Source organism: Aedes aegypti, chromosome 2 (genome assembly GCF_002204515.2).
Source record: "Aedes aegypti strain LVP_AGWG chromosome 2, AaegL5.0 Primary Assembly, whole genome shotgun sequence".
Lineage (NCBI taxonomy): Eukaryota > Metazoa > Arthropoda > Insecta > Diptera > Culicidae > Aedes > Aedes aegypti.
Window position 1 is genome coordinate 301,870,068 of NC_035108.1, and position 21,668 is coordinate 301,891,735.

The 21,668-nt window shown below is 36.6% G+C and overlaps 1 protein-coding gene across 2 annotated transcripts in view; it reads right to left on the reverse strand.

Annotated features, from left to right (window-relative positions):
* LOC5567454 (transmembrane protein 214) overlaps positions 1-21,668 on the reverse strand; it is a 92,932-nt gene that overhangs the window by 53,711 nt on the left and 17,553 nt on the right. For both annotated transcript variants that reach the window (XR_002500628.1, XM_021845535.1), the window contains exons 2-4: positions 13,322-14,147; positions 10,047-10,357; positions 9,837-9,982 (exon numbers count right to left, since the gene is read on the reverse strand). Coding sequence is in view for 1 of the 2 variants with exons in the window: in XM_021845535.1 (XP_021701227.1) it covers positions 9,837-9,982; positions 10,047-10,357; positions 13,322-14,147 (1,283 nt within the window). In the remaining variant the exon portion in view is untranslated. The remainder of the gene's footprint in view (positions 1-9,836; positions 9,983-10,046; positions 10,358-13,321; positions 14,148-21,668) is intronic.

Below are 21,668 nucleotides of genomic sequence, written 5' to 3' on the forward strand. Positions count from 1 at the left end.
CATATCAGTGAGGAAACGAAAGTGTCATTAACAAGCTCAACTCTAGAGCAGTCGTGTCCTCTTCCACCATCAGCAGAACCAGGTGCTGCGGCAAGCATATTTTTTCCCAGACTTCGTGTACAGTACAGAATGCGAACAATCCTAATAATATTAGAATGAGCAGCGGTCACCAATCGATATTACTCAGTGCCTTCAATGCAATTGCACCCCATCTCCTACTGCGCGATGCAAATTTACACGAACATAGGGAGCCGGATTGATGGCACTTTTAATTCTCTTCGGCAGGAAGGTTTTTCGAAAGCTATTGGGCTCATGTTTGGCCACAAGATGGATAGTATAGATGTACTTTCTATTGCAAAATTTCAAATAATTCGGCCAAGAAGATACCCAAGGGGCGACCATTAATTACGTAACACAATTTTTGGGGTTTTTCAACCCCCTCCTCCCCCCATTGTAAGATTTTTTGTATGAAAATTAAAAATAAATTGTATGGCGCGTAAGAAATCTCAAACCCCCCCTCCCCCCCCTAAACCCTTACATTATTAATGGACCGCCCCTTCAAGTTCTCTTTACCCAAATTTGACACGTGGGGATTTTTTTTATTATCGTACGGGTTTGGGCCGAAGGGTCTCAGATTTTCATGAAACTTTTTCCACAGGCAGGGCTCATGGATACCGTCAAGCTACCATTCACCGTGCATTTAAGAAAAGTTTGCACTTCAAAAAAATATATAACTTTTCCAAATAATTTGAAGCGTACTAGAATACCACTACGTAGCGTGAAATTGTATCATAATTCAGGAAAAAATCTAAAACTAGTGATGCAAAACAAAAACTTACTCAAAAATTATGTTTGAAAATTTCATGTTAGGGTCGCCTCGTACCGTTCTATGTCACCATTTACCGTGCACACTAGAGCACCATTCACCGTGCATATAGTTTTGGTGATGATTTTATTTCCTATCTTGAAAAAACGTTGTTGATGGAGCAACTATGTTGCTAGTTGTGTGCGCACTTATTTTTAAGAGTATTCAAATCTTCATTTACAATAAAAACCTTAAAAAGTTTAAAAATTGGCTAAATAATTATTTTTTCATTCAAATCGTTATAAGAGGTTTGACTGTATTGTCCAAGCCATTCCATATCCACTCAAAAACTAAATATGAAGTAGTTTAATTACGACATAACAATAAATCTAATATTACTGGAAAATTTCATGCCTTTCACACTAATGCACGGTAATAGGAACCATATATATTGAAAAGGGTCCATTCACCGTGCAGTTTGGTTTCGACTGAATTGTAATTGTAATTGCTCAATCCACACCCTGGCAGACAATTATCCGCCCATCTAGACACGGGCTGGGTGAGGACCTAGCGCCTCCCCCGTTAACATGTCCTATACCGTTTAGCACACCGGGATCTTCCACAAGCAGGCGCCGGAATTAAAGCGGTCCCACAAGCTTCAGATACATTAAATAGATATAGTCCCTCTGGCACTAAACCGAATAGCGGCCTTCATATCATCACTAGCACTGCCTATCCCGCACGCCAAACAAAATGCCGGAAGTAGCGTGCCGTGTAGAACATCCGATGTTCTACACAGCACATCACCTCCGACACCATGCTCAACGTACAGCAAAGACATCGCTAATAAAAAGCGGAATGCGTCATTCGATTCAGTGCCAGAGGGACTATAAATGTAACGAAGAGGAAATGAAAAGATAGTAGAGATGGTTTGGTTGTTGGATTGCTGAAACGAGAAGAAATAAAGTCATTACGTTAAAACGTGGTTTTTATAGTTGAATAAATGTATCGATAGTTTCTCATCTATTTCTTTTCCGTGTCGTAGTTGCGTCGATTCTATCCACCTCGAGTTTTGTCGTCTCCGCTCGAGCAATGAGGACCGCGATGAAATGAAAATATAAAAATATGACCATTAGTGTTTATCTATTATTTAATGTGGTTCTCATTTGCTTTTAAATACCTAAGTAACATGTGAACTCTGCCTCTATCAGAAAATTCTAATGAATTATATTTTGTTCTCCTGCACTTTCCCTAACACAAAGTATTCCTATTTAGTAAGACATTTACAAGTGCAAAAGCGCAAATAAAAGTGTGGGACCTCATCGAATCATGTTGATGCCCTCAGAGCACTCATTCTTCGATTTGCGAAAAATGAGTCCGCTGAAAACACCGTCCCGACTCGACGCAATCGCGCACCTCTACCAACGCCTCCGCACATGTAAAAACTTCTGCGATAAACCTGTGGTGTGAAAGAAATGCGCAATATTATTTTAATTTCAATCCTAACTGCATGACCCGTAGGCTCTATGCGTATGATTGTTCATTATTTTAGCTAAATATACCAGTTATTCCTGTACATCAGAAGAAAAGAAAAACGATTAAGAATATCTTGCAGCGTAAAGTTTAAGTGATCAAATATTAATCCTTTCTTCGAACCTAATTTCATTATACATTGGGTTATGCTATGCTTCGCGTGTGATACGAACAATTAGATTTATCAATATAATGCATTAGCATCCAAATAAATACCCTAGAAAATTTTCTCATTGTCCGACAAACATTTCAAAACAATTACGAACTGCAAAAATTCAACAGTAACTTTACTCAACAAAGCTTTCATTCGATCACCCTTAAAATACACAGTCATCAGTAGACCATGCACTATAATATCCTCCTAATATAACGCAGAGCTAAAAATCCTCTCTTGCGTTACCCAATCTGAACAAGAAAACATTTTCAAATACTTCCCATAATTTGTGCACGGCGCCCAACTCTCCAGACCTGCGCCCTCCAAGATCCAAGGTGCTGCTGCCTTACGTTCAAAACTTCTTTCCTCAAAGTCTGTCTATCAATTCCGAACTCTATTGCATACTACCATACCAATCAGACCCTATTCCTGACAAGACACAGAGTCATGACCCCAATGTGATGGATTTACCCAGTAAATCCACAACCTTGTCCTAACCTTATTATCCTTACGTTTCGCTATCCTCGAAAGTCACCCATATTGATGCTTGGCAAAAAATATCAGTATTCAATCCACAAATCCCAAATTACACCACATTACGTTGGTCCGTTTGGCGTCGCCGGTGGATACCTGTTCTGACATTCGTTTCTTTTAAACTCCATTTCAACCATGTCCCTCCACTTTATCAATACGGATGTTGACGAATCACGATAATCTGAAGATCGTGACCAGAACGGAGGTAGGATAAATCACTAGGGACCAACTACCACCATATATATTGAAAAGGGTCCATTCACCGTGCAGTTTGGTTTCGACTGAAACACAATAAAAAAATTCTAATTTGCATAAAATCTCATTGCTCATACGATGAAATACGTCTTACTAATAGTATCCGCAGTGAAAACTTGTTGAAATTTAGAAAAAAATTAATACTGTATCGTTAAATTGAAAAATGTGATTTTTTGGCGTTTCTACTAAGAGTGTTGAAAAATCTCATTATCAAACAGAATCCACATGATTTTGACTACATAAACAAGGTTTTTCAAAATGCTTTGTGACAAAAACTACTTCATTTCATCAGTTTTATCTTATTTTGCTGACAAAAGAATAATTTGTGAAAATTGTATGAATATTCTGAATGAATTTGTATATGTGCACGGTGAATGGAGGCCGCACGGTGACTGGTGACTTAACGGTATATGAATAAAAAAAATTGAGAAAAATTCAGGGTCGCCTATTTTTCCGGAAAACTCAGGTGGAAATTTTTTGTTTTCCCTTGACACTACTTACTTTGAAAAATCATAACTCAAGAACGAAGCGTCGTAGAAACAAAGTGTTTATATGAAAATTTAAGCAAATTTTCTCAAAAATCAAAAAAAAAATATGAACTGGAAAAAGTTTTCCACAAAATTTTCCACCGTTGGGAAAATTCGTAAAGAAAAGCCGGAAAAACTATGCCCGAACTCGTGGAAAATTTTCAAAAAAATATTTTTGAGAAGGTAATTTTATAAGCTTTAATCACTGAAATTTTTGGAATGCACTTTTTTTCGTTTTTGAGTTATGGCCAATTTTGTGAAAAATGTCCAGCCCAGACAACCAAAATGTACGCATAACGAAATCACCTGGAGGCTTTGTATGTGAAAAATGTCACTTATAAGATGTCGCGAAAAGGCCTTCTACGTACAAAAGTGGAGGCGATATGCGTGCATATATTATGTGATGAATAATAGCATACAATGCGAGTGTATAAATTTTCTACCGAAATAATTTGTGATCTTATGTGACTTAGCTTATGATAACAAATGTTCATTTGACAGCTGCTACGGAATGATTCGACTTACTTTGTACAAGTGTACGAGACGAAACAAAATGTGCAAATGAACTCAGAAAAGAAGCGTTTTATGCGATGAAACTCATCAGTCTGACGAATTTATCCACCGTGTTTTGCGGGTTTGATGTGATTTGCATGAGTAAACGAGTTATTACGTGCACTTTTTTGCGACTTCTGGTTGTCTGGGAGGTGTGCCATATAAGACTTTTCTTTGAAAAATCATAACTCAAGAACAAAACATTGTAGAAACAAAGTTTTTATATGAAAATTTAAGCAAATTTTCTCAGAAATCCAAAAAAAATATGAACTGAAAAAAGTTTTCCCGAACTCGCGGAAATTTTTTAATAAAATATTTTTAAGAAAGAAACTTTATAAACTTCAATTCTGGTAACTTTTAGGATGTACTTTTCTTTAGTTCCTGATCTATGGTCAATTTTGTAAAAAATGCAAAGATTTGCCATACATGCCTTTTCGTTTAAAAATCATGACTCAAGACTCATCATGACTTGTCGAACCGGATTCAAATTATCTCGAAAATATGAAATTTTTGAAATGGAATCAGTTTCCCAGGACATTTTTCACTGTTTATGAAAACAAATAATGAAAACCCGATTAGCTATTCCAGCTTTCAAACAAAGTATATTTGAAAAGAGCGATCAATAAGATCCAATCCTACAATATTTTTCAATACGCTCATTTTTCGTTCCTAAAACATGATCAAATATTGCTAGGATCAGCTGTTTGAACCATATATTTACAAATTTATAAGTTCATAAACAAAATTTCTTAAGAACGAAACTACATAGAAACAAAGTTTTCTTCAATCAGAATGTAGGCAATTTTTTCCTGTTAGGTAACTACAAAATTGACAGTTAAATAAATGGGTAGACAATATGACAAATAAGTATTTACCAATTCAAGTTTAAAGCGTTGAAATGGCTTGAGAATCATAAGTTTACCAAAAACTAACAAAGAGCAGTGAGAAAGTGCAAGTGTTGTCTATCAGTTGTATATTCCTCGTTATTAATTTTTGGAAAGTGAAAAAAGTTTTCCCGAAGCTGTTGAAATGGACAAAGTTGAATATTACGAATACAATTCTTTATGCTGTAACCCCTTCGGACTGGACGGCCACAAATCAGTAAGGACAAATCTACGATCGATCAGCCAAGGCCTCATCAGTAAGCTTCATTCGAATGGAGTTCGGTGGATTACGGAAAAGATGAAAATTTGCGTGAAGTGCTCCATTACCGGTTCGACAAGTCATGATGAGTCTTGAGTCATGATTTTTAAACGAAAAGGCATGTATGGCAAATCTTTGCATTTTTTACAAAATTGACCATAACTCAGGAACAAAAAAAAAGTACATCCTAAAAGTTACTAGAATTGAAGTTTATAAAGTTTCCTTATCAAAAATATTTTAATAAAAATTTTCCGCGAGTTCGGGCATAGATTTTCCAGCTTTTCTTTATGAATTTCCCTAACGGTGAAAAATTTTGTGGAAAGCTTTTTCCAGTTCATATTTTTTTTTGGATTTCTGAGAAAATTTGCTTAAATTTTCATATAAAAACTTTGTTTCTACAATGTTTCGTTCTTGAGTTATGATTTTTCAAAGAAAAGTCTTATGTGGCACATCTGGACATTTTTCACAAAATTGGCCATAACTCAAAAACGAAAAAAAAAGTGCATTCCAAAAATTTCAGTGATTAAAGCTTATAAAATTACCTTCTCGAAAATATTTTTTTGAAAATTTTCCACGAGTTCGGGCATAGTTTTTCCGGCTTTTCTTTACGAATTTTCCCAACGGTGGAAACTTTGTGGAAAACTTTTTCCAGTTCATATTTTTTTTGGATTTTTGAGAAAATTTGCTTAAATTTTCATATAAAAACTTTGTTTCTACGATGCTTCGTTCTTGAGTTATGATTTTTTAAAGTAAGTAGTGTCAAGGGAAAACAAAAAATTTCCACCTGAGTTTTCCGGAAAAATAGGCGACCCTGATTTTTTCTCAATTTTTTTTTATTCATATACCCATGAGCCCTGCCTATGGAAAAAGTTTCATGAAAATCTTAGACCCTTCGGCCCAATTTGTACGATAATAAAAAAATCCCCACGTGTCCTCTATTGCAACATTAGATCAAGAAAAAAAACTTGTTCGTTTGAAAATTTGTTCGCCGCATTCAGGACAACAAACTGATATAATGAGCCCTCAAAATTATCATACTCTGAATCGAAAACATTTTATATGCCTGAATAATTTTAGAGCACTGTTATTTGAGAAAACATTATTCCTCAATACACTCCAAATTGGTCAAATAACTGCCGTGATCAGTTGATTTCTGTTGCTGATCTGCGCAGATCACAAAAGGTTTGATCAATGATCGTAAACGCTCAACGAGCTTGGCAAATCACGGCCTACCCCTCCCTTAGCTGATCATCAAGTGTGCCTAAAATAGACTGATTTTTGCTCATGAGCTAAGCAATTTCAATACCTACCTGCTCCCGAGGAATCAAAATTAAGAACAAAAAATTGTTTTAAACACCTTACAATGTTTTCTCTTTAGACATTTGGACATATAATTCTAACGTAAAGTTAACTTTCCAATATTTGAGTATTTTTTTCTTTGCCTAATCTCACAGTATGGTTTGGTCAATTATCATGCTTCAATACATTACAAAAAATATGAATATTAGGCCAAAATCTTCTAAATTCTACTCTAATTAGTTTTCAAAAATATTTGAATTAAAAATGCGCTTAACGTTTCAGCAGGATCTGAAGGAATACGGCTAAACCTGTAAAGCACTGCTCAATTCAAAGAGTTTATCTGGTTCCTATCAGAATCTTAAAATTTAAACATATTTGCAATTCTATCAGAAACCTGTAACGTAAGGGAAACTCATATTTTCAAATATTTTTTTTGTATTTTTGTTTTTTGTACTGCCATGAATAAAGTACATGAAGATCGATTTTCATACAAATATGTTCAAGTTTAGGGAACTGTATAACATGAACTACGTCTCATAAATAACTTGAAATTTGATGTATAGAAAATTAATAAAATTATATTCAAGAGTTTGGAAGCTAATAAAATATGTTATTTTGAGAAAAATGACAAAATTTTCAAATTTGAATATTTTTGAAATGTGACTATTTAGCAAAAGGCATGTTCTGTTTGCAAAATATCTAAGTATCAAAATATTGACATTTTTGTCAAAATGGGTACTTAGGCATATTTGCATAGCATTTGATGATTTATTTACAAATCTAATTTGAAGCTACATATTTCCAACACGCAGTTCAAATTTTAGGTCAATCGACCTTGTGTACTTTATTTTTGCTAGTAGGGGGAAAGCACTAATTTTTGACCTACAAGAAATCTGGACTTTCATTCAAAGTAGGCCTAAATCGTATTAATGGGCCGAAATTTGGTGCTTTTCCCCTATTGTAAATACTTTTTTTCCAGAGAATGCAGCAATCAGAGAAAAACTGGAAACTTAATCTGAATAGAATCAAAAGGAGCTTTGGAAAAAACGGCTTTGAAGATTTTAAGAGATTTTTAACTCCATACAAATTATATAGACGCCAATCTCTTAGAAATTATTATATTTTTCCCTTTGGACGCAAAAAATACATCAAAACATTAAAAACGTATTTCATTGCGGCTTCTTCATGCTTCAAAAGCCATGTTCTGTATATGTTGCTGAGCTAGCAGCTATACCTTACGCCTTAGAGTACATCATTTCTCTCCCACCCGAGCACTTCTTCATTTTTTTCCGACAGTCTAAGCTCTCTAGAGGCTGTTCGGTCAATGAAGCCGGTGAAGCACCCAGCGTTCTTCCTGAATGGAATACGCCAAGCATTGAGTGCTTTGTCAAATCGCTTTTGCACTATTACCCTAGCTTGGGTCCCTTCCCATTGCTCCATTCCGGGCAATGAGAAAGCGGACTCTCTGGCTAAGGTAGGCGCTAAAGAAGGCGATGTTTACGAGCGTCAATTCGCCTTAGATGATTTTTTTTGCATTGGCCCGTCGGGAGACTTTGCTCAGCTGGCAACAGAAATGGGTAGATGGCTCATTCCATATTTCCACAGGTGTCGAACAAAACATGGTTTAAGGGGTTGGCATGAGCCGTGATTTCATTCGTGTCATGTGTCGGCTTATGTGGGCTCTCAGAAAGCAATCTCTGTGTTTGCCAGGATATCGAACATGTCGTGTGGGGATGCGGTGAACATCCGAGGAAAACAACAGAAACCTGTCAGGGAAGTGTTGGCGGGCCTTCATTTAGTATATATGGATTTCATCTATCTGTTTTTGAAACGTATCAATATTCGAGTTTGATTGTCGTTCGTTCCCTGTCTTTCTTTTTCCCCTTTAACGTTCAACGCTTCGTCATCGTAATTATCATCATCATCGAAACTTCAACAGCAGTTTTTAAGTTCAAAACTGGAGAGTAGAATACAGTGAACATATTTTCATGTAAACTTTAATGAATTTGTCTTTTGAAAATTCCCTAATTGATGACGGATCCTGCCCCCTTAAATTGTCCTCTTCTCGTCGTTTCTCCCACAAACCGTTTCTGTTTAGTTTCGTTATAGATCTGGACATCCTGTCCCTTCAAGCTTCATAAGCTTAGTAGTCTAAGTAGAAATCCCGAAAAATCCTCTCCTGTCCTGTTGTTAACCTTAAAACTTTCCCGAACTAACATAGTTTTTAAAATGTAAATAATGTAAACAAAGAAAAGTTTTCGGCTCTGTTATGCCCTACTTGAGATTTGCTTCTTGAAATGGAGAGGGTAATTAAAACATCGTCCCGTGCGGCCTTAAGTCTTTGATATTACCTGCAACAACTAAATTGTCGTTACTGAGTCGAATGCGACTTAAAAATCAATAAACAGGTTGAATATGAATCCTGAAAAAATCAAATTGAAGTAAATGGTTGCATGTATATAGAGTGGAAGTCCTAGTGATGTTTACACTTAAGTAGTACTTATTGGGGATATGTTTGAAGTTGTTAAAGACTTTGTTAATCTTCGAACACTTGTGATATATGACAATCATGTTTCCCGTGTAGTTATAATCCTGTTGTGGCAGAGAATGTTGAACATTATATTTTTTATGCAAAGTGCTGAAGGCAATACCCGGAAAACTAGACGTAAACATCGAGTAGTACCAGATGTACAAAGAAACAAATTTTATTAAGCAAAATAAATACGGCAGACCTTGTTTTAATTTCTAAACGGTCACAATAACCCGTAACGCGAGTAATCTCCTTTTCGTGGTGAGATATACCAATTTGAACCCTAGTCTAATCTTGTTTGTCGAGCTAGGGTAATATGTTCTGGCAACACATTGATCTTCTAATAGAAGTATAATTGATTTCGATAAAATCAAAACGACGCACTTAGACGCCATTGATTTTTTTTTTTTTTTGCAGAACATCCGTTATTTCAACTTTTGTAATCGATAATTTACATGAGTAGGTACCTACATAACAATAAATTAGAAATTTAGATACACCTACCTGCAACACCGCCACAGATCCTTTGAGTCCATCTATTTTCTTTCTGCTTTCTCCGAGCTCCGTGTTAATATGTTGTATATCATCCAAGAATTGATGAAACAGCCTATCACCTAACAGCTTCGATGCTGATTTCGATGAAGTGCTTTCTAAAGACAAAGAATGTAATTGATAAATCTCTATCCACAACCATACATGCTGTACTAAACTTACCGATAAAACTTAACAGATCCGTGGTTTGTTGAATGTTTTTCTTATAGAGACCCCGCCAGGCCGTCCAGCACTCGGGGTCTTCCGTGAGGCACAATATCAGTCCGAAGTAGATCAGTTCCGGTTTCGCGATGAACTGGATGTTTTTGAACAGCGTTGTGAAGGTGCTGGAAGTTTTTGGGGCACTGAGAACGTATCGTTCAACCAGCAGCTTGGAAGCATCTTCGAGTAGTACGGACAGATCACGGTTGGATTTGTTCTGCGTCGTCAGGGAGCTCAGTATGGTCAGGAAGTCACTGGATGAGATGTCGAGCCTGGAAGTTGTGCAAAAGAAAGCACGGTTAGTATTAGTGTTACCATCGGTCCTGATTGAGCAGCACATATTCTGATTATAAGATTCTGTTGAGGTGTTATTTTTCATAAGGTACCGTGGGACAAGTGGGTAATGAAAATCGTATAGTTGAAGTTCTTCCAATCATAAAGACTTTGAATTGAAATAACTCATGGCAACATAAAAATGTTCCCTACCGTCGTGCAATATTTCGATGCATCGTAATATTGCAATTTGCAATTGCAGTGGAGATAATATTAATAGAAACCTTGACCGAAACTATGCATTACACATCATGATTAATGATGAGTTTTGGATCATATTTCCTTGCGTCTTCAATAAATCTCTGAAAAGGTTTTAAGTGGATTTTTAACCCTTTATTTCCCTCGACTTTCGACTATTTCTTCACGAAAAAAAAAGTTTTTACAAAAAGTGCATGAACAAACAATGTTGCAAATGGAGCTATCATGGAGAAGAAAGGGATAATCATATTTGGATTTTTGGTTATTTTCTGACATTCTTAGTTATTTAGACCTTGCTCTTGATCGAACACTAAGCCGATTTCTGTCAAAATCAACGATAAATTGCTGACAAGATTGTTGCAGGATTTCTTTGGATAATTAGAATGATGTGTTGAGACTCTCGACTAAATCCTGAAGAATTTCTGTTGGTGGATTCCTGGCGAGATGTTTGATGTTTTCTAACAACAGTTAGGCAAAGATGATTCTTGCTGTGATTTTTGACAGATTTCAAACAATAACCAAACAATAATTTCTTGTCAGAAAGCCAGCAAAATCATTGATGGACTTCTAGCGAGTTTTTGGCAAATTGTGAGATACTTGCAAAGTATAACACCCAAATGTCTTCGAAAAAGTGACAAATTATTGTCTTAACAAAAGGCTAATTATACTTAAGAATCTAAACACAAAAAAACGATGTTCCACATTCTGAACATTCCGAAAACTCATCTTTGACAGTGATTTTCCACTCAAATGTCATCACATGACAATCAATTCTTTGACTTTGACTTGTAATTCTCATTTTCTAAGAAAAAAAAAAATGAAATCTTTGCTGTTTGAAATATGAGTTAATTTGAAATTTGACACAAAATTAAACTTACAAGAAAGTTGTGAAATTCTCAACATTTCCCGATTTGTAATCTCCAAGAGATGATCACCCTAGGTTTAAGTAATCTTAAACGAAGGGTTATCTCCACGTTAATCTAGGTAACGTGATGTTTGACGCTTTTGTGGGTTGACGCATAGTTATCCAGGTCAAACGAAACAAAAATAGTAGTGCCTATCCGTTAGAACTAATTTCTCACAGACGCGTCACACTCTATGAGGGCATGATGCGTCTCAAAACACTAGTGGCGCTGGGTGGAGCTCAATTAGTGTGGCAATCGAAGTATTATTGACTGCAGCAGCACTGTCCACCACGGTGGGGCAATACTGTTGTTGCTCGCTTAACCTGCAGCGTTGATAGCCAACGCAATGTAATTCGAGGAGCGGTCGAAACCAGAAACCTTTTGCTTCGATTATTGTTTGTTCTACCATGATTGGATTGGATACTTTCGCGACTGACGCAGTGGTTCTCACTAGGTGTTCTCTGTGTAGATGGAAATCCATTTTTGAGTTTTTTTTAACTCATTTTGAGTTATTTTTCTCTCCTTATTTAATTCGCTCCTTCTATTGTTGTCAGAGAGCAAAAAGCAAAACAACCCAAAATTCGAACCTTAGTACACAGACAAACAGACGTAACAACTAGAACAAAATAAAAAATAAAACATAGTCACGTGAACATTTACGCCCAATGCTAAAAATACTTCATTTGGCCAACCGCGACCTAGGTGGCGGTAATGAGCAAACGTCAAACTCGAACAAAAGCGATCCACGAGTGGCCCGTCGGCCAACTATCAGATATTAGAATTGGGCGCTATTCTGTTGTGCGATTAAAATAATCAGAATGTTACGTCTGTTTGTCTGTGCTTAGTGCGTTACCTCAAATTTGAGTAAGTGGCATGGTACTGGCAGTTGAGTTCTGCCGGTTGAGTGACAAGAACTTAGCCATTATGTATTTTTTTGCATGGCTGCAAATTAAAACAACTTCTACCCCATCAACTCAAAATTAGGTAAACGCACGAAGCCCCGGAATTGAATGGAATGAACTCACTTTTGAGTACTTCGTTTTTCGTAGCACAATTATGGTTATGCGACCTTGCCGCGATGGGAGGGCATAATCCATTAGCCCATTAGATGGAAACCAAAGGCCATTAGATGGAAACCCAAATTTACTGTGGAAGTGTTCTTTAGAACACTAAGCTGAGAAGCAGGCCCTGTCCCGTTGAGGACGTAATGCCAAGAAGAAGAATAAGATTCTCTACCAACTGCAATGTCCAACAAAATTAAACAGAATATTGCAAATCAAAACTAAGTTTTATCGTCCTGAATGAAAAACTGAAAACTGCAACTCGTAAATTACAAAGTTGAGAAACACTGACGCCGTTGCAACATTGGAGCCGCAGCGGCTACTGGTTTAAGTTTGGCGCGTGATGCTCCATTCAGAACCGTAAACAAGAGACCAACCACATTTAACGCACTCTCCACACTTCTGGTAGGCAGTCGTTCGTTCAACGAAAGTTGTGGTTTACGTTCTCTGTCGTTTGTTTTCACCACCGGTGGGGACGCAATTAGATGAGATTGATGCGACATTAGCATCATTAGAATCAATCGGTTGATCTTGCTAAACGGAACCAACGAATTGGATGGTGTGAGTGGATAGCGCCGATGAGAAAATTAAAACAAATTTGGTTTCGCTGAGACTGCTGTTTGAGAAATTCCCCCTGACACATTTTCGATCGCCAACTGGCATCATGGTTTATAAGCTCCTGAAAACCCCACAAATTATCACCCGAAAAACCAAACGGAATTAACATTAGCATACTTACTTGGCAGACGGGTTCTGGTGCAGTATTTTATGGACATATTCGTATACGTATTTGCTGTAGGTTTTAAGCTCGATCACCGGAACCATGATGTCCTGCCACACTTTGAGACCCACGCTGGGGTCGTGGAAACCTCCCTGCCCGAGAGCCCACAGCAAACTGAGCCCAATGTTGCTTCGGTTTTGGAAAGAGTTCCTCAGGATGGCATTCCTGGCTAAATTGTTGACGCAGATTTGAGGATTGCTAATGGCCATTGCCTGCAGAAGAACCGAATGGCCCAGGTGCGGTAAGTTTTTGTTCATGTCACCAGTCAGGTTGGACAACGTTAGATCGTAGAAATATTGCACATTCTGATCGCCTGCATTGGTAATCGTGTCATCAATCAGTTCTTTTAGATCCTGAGGAAGCACGTCGTACGGATAGGAAAGACTTTTGTTGGAAAACGTTGGGTCAGCGACATCTACGCGCAGGTTTTCGTTCAAGAACGACGTTATCGCTTTTAGTGCCATTAAGTGATTCTGTTTGAAGTTTTCATTCACTGCCCACAGGTGTGCACGAAGGTCACTAACAATCACTGCCTTCAATGCCGCCTCCAGATCTCTGTGCTTAGGCCTAAAAGGTTGCTTTTTATCCGCTTCGTGCTTCTGTTTAGCTTTGCTCTGCTGCTGACCACGTCCAGGTGATCGCTTCCGTTCCTGTTGATGGGTGCTATGCTGCTTTCCGTTGGCCACATTTTGGCTGTTTTTGTTCTCTTTGTTACCGTGACTGGGATCGAGTAACAGATTGTCCTTCACATTGGCGTACAGTGACCTAATCTGATCCATTGTTTCTATAATTAGCAAAGGAAAACAAAAAGCAAGAGTGTAAAGATTGTGCAGAATCGTGGATAACGGTATCGGTTGTGCGAGTCACGCGGCTTCCCGGATGGCCGAATTAGAACTGATGCAGAACGATCCGCAAAGCGAAGGTGCAACCGCGGCAGCATGCTGCACTAAAAACATGCGTTGAGTATCGAAACAGAAACTCTCGCTCTCATTCTCAATCCACTGATATAGACTATGTAAAATAGGGTGGCGCATTATGATTCCGCTCCATCAGTGCACCAGATTCCGCTCATTTAAGGGAAGTTATGTGTTCAAATGTTTATCATAAATAACTATTGTGACGATCAATACTACTTTTACGTCACAGTGTAGCTCCAAGTATAAATAATCAGCGGCAAAATAAAAAGAATTTGAAAAACTTTTACAAAAAAATATTTAATAACAATAACATATGCATCTATGTGTTCCTATTTCCGCTCACGGTAAACAGATTTCGTGACGAACTTACTAAAAAATGCATAATTTCGAATTTTGTTAATTATGCGGTTATTGGAACACACACAAATTCCTAGTGGCTCACGAGGTCTTATGTTTTCAATATAAAGAATTATTATATCAAATGAAAATAAAGTCAGACGACTTCATTTGAAAGTTGTTAATATTGCTAGAATATATCCGTGCGAAAAGTCTCGCATAATTTCTGATCTCGCCCTAAAAGCCATTGGTAGCCGAGTGTGTAGCTTGTTGCTACCGAGCAAACGAATGGATTTACACATTATTCAACAATGCAACGATGAAGAGAAGATACTCCTCTACCTCCCAGTGGTGATAGTTTTCATCCTGGTCCTTTCATTTCTTTAGAAACAAAGAGCTACACACTCGGTTACCAATGGCGTTTAGGGCAACATCACAGGTTATGCGAGAAATGGGTAGTGCTTCATGAAGCCCAAGCAGGACAGTTCGGTTTTGCGTCGTCCGATAGATTTGGCTCACGGTTTCGCGCATGTTTTCGTCGCCGGAGATTTTTTTTTCCTGTTTTGAAGCGTCTTGCTGGGTAGTGCTTCGTGAAGCCCAAGCAGGACAGTTTTTACATACAGAAATGGAATAGTGAAAAGTGAAAAATGAAAAAGTGATTTGTTTGATTTGTGTCCTCAGTACTGTTGGTTTTTGGCTGCCCTAAGTTCACCGAATCATCCGGAAGTGACAGGCAGCACATACATTTAGAGAATCAATCCGGTGAGTTTGTTCCAGTATGATACTTTTTCTTTTGTGAGCCTTCCGGATCGTTTTTGTCCGCGTCGTGGAACTTCTGATCGTTTCTTGAACGGAAAATGTTATTTTCGGAGTTTGATAATTATGTTCAGATTGCGCATTCTGTCCGGGCGGGTGTTACGCAATTAACAATCGGTTGTGGATGCTTTTTAACCGTTCGATGACCCTGGAGGGATCGATTCTGCTTTTCGTATAATTTTGAGCAGAAAAACCGACTGTGTTATCCTAGGGTGTTTAGTTCGAACGCGCTTCCTTTCGTTTTTCGATTATCTAAAAATATAGTACCACCCAGTACAGTTTTTCAATGGGCACAGTACAGTTTTTCAATAGGCGTGATTTTTTTTTACGCGTATCGTTATTTTATACAATCCGATGACCCTGGAGGGATCGGTTTTGCTTTTTACTGGTTATTGAGCAAAAATATTACTGCACAATCGACAAGCATTTCGCGAAATACTATTTATACTATAAATAAGTTATTGTTTTCTGTTTTGATTGCCGGCATTCAAAAGATTAATTTAAAAACGCTTAAACAACAAATATTTATGGTCTATCGCCAGCTTTCTAGGCGAATCCTGACAATATACCTTCCCCAACCTCCAACTCCGTAGCACTTATGAGGGTGTCGCTGAGTCGGTGGCCTCTCATTAAGTAAGTGCTACATCAACATTTCCTTCCCCTATCCCAAGTTACGGTAAAGATGGGCGTGGCCGGGAATAGCGATATTCATGCTTTTAGTATTCTTGTTTATGATTTGAACAAGGTATACTCCCCTGCCTTGTTCTTGAAAGTAGTCAGGATGAGATTATTAAAAAGAAACATGAATGTTGCTGGTATCCAATCTACGAAGTATACCGTAACTACGCTAACGCTAACGCTAACATCACAGGTTATGCGAGAAATGTTGATTTTTGACACGAAAAATCAATTTTTACTCTAGTGAGCGGAAATAGGGACATGAGCGGATACTGGTACAATGATGATACTACCAAGTATTACTGCCTTTATAATATTGTTTCAGTATTTAAACTCAGGCAGAATATAATCACTGTGATCTGTAAAATTTGAAGGTTATTGGCTATTTAAGATTTACCAAGAATACATTTGTATACAGTCCTTTTTTCATTTTTGGTAAGTAAGGTGAGTTTTCCGCGCTTGTCATTTTTTTTTTTTCATTTTTCAGATGGATTTCATTTCCAAGGATTTGAACAAGCTGAAATCATCAAGGATTTGATAAATAGAGACGAACTAAACAAGAATCAAACTTTAACTAATTTAACGTACTAAAAAATATATCTGATTAGCTTCGACGATCTCAAATCATTGTTTCGGATTGAAGTTCCGTAAGTATAATTTTATTTAATTTATTGCCCTAATTATTCCTTGTATTCCTATATTTTTTTTATTATTATCCCATCAATATGGAGACTGGCGGGGATGGAACATCCGATAAAAATAGTGAATTATCTTCGGAAATCTATAAATTGTACAAATCTGTTAAGGAAATTAAAAACATCACTTGGATAATTGAGGGTTATTTTCGGATTCCGTGATGACGCAAATTCATTATTAGAATCTAAACTTTTTTTGCTATTCATATCGAGTTTACGGACCGGAGTAGATGATATATTGGCGTTCTGAAGATATGTTTTCTGATTTTTCTTATATTATTTTGATACAGACTTATCAACAAATAGATAAGTTTCATCTTACACAAATAATGCAAATAGTTTGATTTTTGGAATGTCTGAGGTACGTTTCCTGAAAACATTTAAAACACTTGGTACAGTCTGTCTGAACACCGATCATTTATGATGAATATTTGAGCTGTGATGATGTTGTAAATTACGGTTTAGGTATATTAAAAAATAAAGCAATTACGCCTGTGAAAATTCTAGATTGCATGCGATTATTGAAATTAACATTTACTGATAAAAAATCTTCATACATGCATCAAAATTGCATTTGAAGGATCTGTTTTTGCGGATTATGCAGATATGTTATTTTTCAGGTTAAACTTCAATATCTGAAAATAATGCATTGCGATCGTTGCCTTGTTTTCAGTCACACATCGCAATTTCGTTCGAAAAAAACCAAAATGTTCTGAATGTGGTGAAAGTCATTCATCTGTAGATTGTAATAAATCCTCAGATATTTGTATTTATTGTGGTAAAAAACATAGTTGTTTAAAAGTATGTCCCGTTTATATTGCACAAAAAAAACAATCAAATCAGAAAACTATAAAGAGAAACAATTTATCATACTCTGAAGTAATTGAAACAACTTAATAATGATATAATAATGAGATATCAAATAATGATAATGAACACTTTATGTATAAATCTCCTATTAAAAGAAAAGGAATCATAAAATCAGTTATAAAAAATGATGATTTTACAAATCCTCAACCATCAACATCATTTGATACTCATTTCCCTCCTCTTAGCTCTACTACTCCTTTTCGAGTTATTCCTGATGTTCAGAAAAATATGACTTATTCTAAAGAAAACACTAATGGAAAGAATGGCAGTTCTAATTCAACCATTCAAAATAAACAAAAAAAATCAGGTGAAGATATTCCTATTTTACATATTTTGGAAGAATTGATAGAGTTTTTGGGACTAAACTGTCCATAATCGCATAACAGTCCCATGTCGACTTTTGACCGATTTGCGTTTTTTGCATAAATCAATGCAACATCGTCAGAAGATCGATAAAAACTGCTAAAAAAGTAACCTTTGTTCCTAACTTTTACAAAAACAAACCCCACTTGTGTTGTCCCATCTTGAAAATATTCGCATAACAGTCACATCAAAGTCCGTATAGTAGTCGGGCTCAGGATGGTACCACTTCAAGCACTACATACGGTCTCTCGGTACTACTAGTCATTCACTTATGTGTAACGAAGTAAAGGGAAATCAATTATACAGTGAAACCTCCATGAGTCGATGTTCTATGTCTTAATATTCACTCATGGAACCATATTTAAACAAAATTCCATGGTAACTATGATGATTCGCTCAAACAGCATTCCAAACCATTTCTGTTCCATGACTCGATGTTTCTATGAGTCTATAGTCCCTTCAGATATCGACTCATGGAGGTTTGACTGTATTTAATACACACTTGCTTATGGCATTGTAAATGTCATGTATTCACGTTGTTTCGAAAATATTTTTAAATTAGTCATCACATCAAATCACACAGAATTATGTATTTTCAATTACGATGCATTACAGATTTTCATTTTAGATAAGGCTTATACAAATATTAACCTTCTTTTATGTCCGTAGTTAACCATTTGGGTGGTACGAGGGGAATAAAAATAAATGAGGAACAAAAAATAAAATAAAATAAAGCTCATTTTACATTTTTCATTTAAATTTTGTAATGATTCTTTGCTGGTGCTCAGAAATATCGAACTAAAACTTATTTTTGCGTTTTTCGATAACTGGTAAAATTGACTTAAGGAGTACTTGCTTGTAAGTTTGCAAAATAAAAACTTTTCAACAAGAAAGCAAGATTTCCATATAAAAACCATCAGCAGTTATCGTCTTCTTCATCTGCTTATTGGGAAAATACAGAAAGACTTTGGCTCGGCACATCCCACGAGCCACTGTATTTTAGATCAGCGGTCAATGCTTACAGAAGTTGCCTGAAAAATTTGTTTCGTCATTCTGGATCTCCCATACAACAGATTAGCTAGATTCGTCCTGAATCAGGTTGTTCTGGAACATCTCGAATCATTTCCATCGGATTCCATTTCCGCATTATCAAAAAGATGATCATCTGGGTCTCTCATGACTGGGACTCATGACTGTAAGCACATTCCACATCATGACGTGTGTTTTGAGAAAACATTCAATCCGATGTTTTTTTTTTATCTGGCAATTCATCCATGGACATACAGTATCTTATCCGTAATTCGCTATTCCGTATCTCGATATCGAGTTAAAGAACGTGTAGTAAATGTGGGTTACCAAAGTTACCCTGACTTTGTGTTCTTTAACACGATATTTCCCTAACTCGATAGTCGCCTTAACATCGAGTTACGGAGATTTGACTGTACTATAATAACTATTTTTTACGGTAAAAGAACATAAATAGCAAATGAAACAACCATTGCATTAATAACAATGAGTGTTTTAGTAGCTGTCGAACGAGCCGATGAACATGATAGGACTGGTATGCAAATACATTGGTATATTATATTGTATATAATCGCATAACAGTCTCGCTACGATTTTTCTGCATATTAAGGCAAATTTTCAACTTAAATTGAAAAGAAATTTATTTGGTTTGTTCGTATTCTCCAAACAGTGATATGTAGAACATTAACACATTTTAGGCCAAATAGGGACTCAAAATGGAGCGAAATTGTGCAAAGAGGGGCAGTAAATGAGTCTAAAATATTTTACGAGTGCATTCCGAGAAGGTCCGCAAGCGGATTCCGTTTTCGCTTTACCGGAGTAAAAGTTTTTTTTCTGTTTTCGGACAGTGCCCGAAGTTTTGTTTTGTGTCATTAGAGCGATTTTTTTTTGCATGAAGAGCAAAAGTGTTATTTTTCTCCCGTCTCCAGAGTGATTTCTTTCTTAGTTAGTCTGTAAGTGTTAAGTGTAGCTGAAAGTGGATTGTGGGTGCTCAGTAAAGGATAAATGATCAATTGGTGAGCTCGTTTCATGCTTTTATTTTAAATATGTAAAATATGTATGACTGCACATTTAATCGCTACATGGAACATAAATATGATTTTTCAACAAACTATGAATGGTTCGTCACTGTAAGTGTTAGCATAAACTCGGGTGCACGACGTTAGGCATGAATACGTTAAGCATAAAGACGTTAGGCATAAGTACGATAGGCATAAATACGATAGGCATAATGGACGTTTGGCATAATAGCTGTTTGGCATAATGGACGTTAGGCATAATGGACGATAGGCATAATTTTCAAAATGAAAATAGAAAAGTGTATTGACTTTTTTGATAGTTTTTTTTTTCCTATCTTCATTAACGAGATTTTTAGCCCTGGGCTAGTTCATCTCGGGACCAACGGCTTTACTTCCCTTCCGAAGGAATTCGTAACTATGATTTTCACGTCATAAGTAACTATCTCGGGGTTGGGATTTGATCCCAGGTCCTCAGCGTGAGTGGCGTGAGTTCTAACCATAGAACAAAGCCATGCTGAAGGTATCTTAAATCGGTTCCTAGTCAATCCAGGATCTTTTCGTTTTCTTCACTTTCTTGGCCATGAAGCATAATCGTGTATCGTGCACAAATGAGAAAGCCCAGAATAAGAACAACGCTGTACATGATCTGTTGTTCATCTTTTGGGTTTGGTTCTATACATATACCATGACCCCACAGTTATGGATCAAATAGTGTCCAACCTATAAAATTCAATAAAACGACATGGAAAACGTAAAATTGTATTTTAAAAGCATGAATTGAATCGTTTCAAATTGGAACTTCAGTTAGTAAACTGTTTTGAGTGTAATATTTACATAGGATTGCATAAAAAAGAATACAGTTCGGTTTCTGAAAACCATATTATGGATCAATTTTCATATTATGGATCAAATTGTGACATATTACGGATCAGTGCGCAAAATCAAGAGATTTTCAACTCAATGCATCTGTATTCCATGATTTGGCGAAAGTTAACAATGTGTCACATATTACTGCAAAAAATAGCAGTGTTAGAGCTGGAAACAAGGGTGAAATTCCCTATTTTGTATGATACTGCATTGTAGTTACTGAGACATGAACTGTTTTTGCTCCCCATCAAGTTTTCCACCCATTTTTGTCTGCTAAATAATGAAATTTACAACCTTGATGTTTTATGAGTTTTATTTTTAGTGCTATTGTCTGAAAATGTCGAATCCAATGCTTAAAATGGCAGAAATCTACTTTCTTTGGAAGTGATCCATAACCGTGGTAAACAATCATTTCCTGGTCCATATTATGGATCACTAGTTAGAAGTGCCAATATTCGGTATTTAGAATCAACAATCAAGAAAAATGTTTTCCAAAGATGAATTCATTCTAAATCGAAGCGAACGAGCATGTTTTATGCTATTACATTTGAATTTTACCACCTGTGGGAGCTTATGAATGCTGACGGCACTTCTTACAGAAAACGACCATATAATGGTAGCTGTGTGGTACCAACTAAACATTTGTCAAATACACCGTTATTTAGCGGTTGAATGTTGTGCTTAACATTACAAATGGTAGAAGACAAATAGTATGACA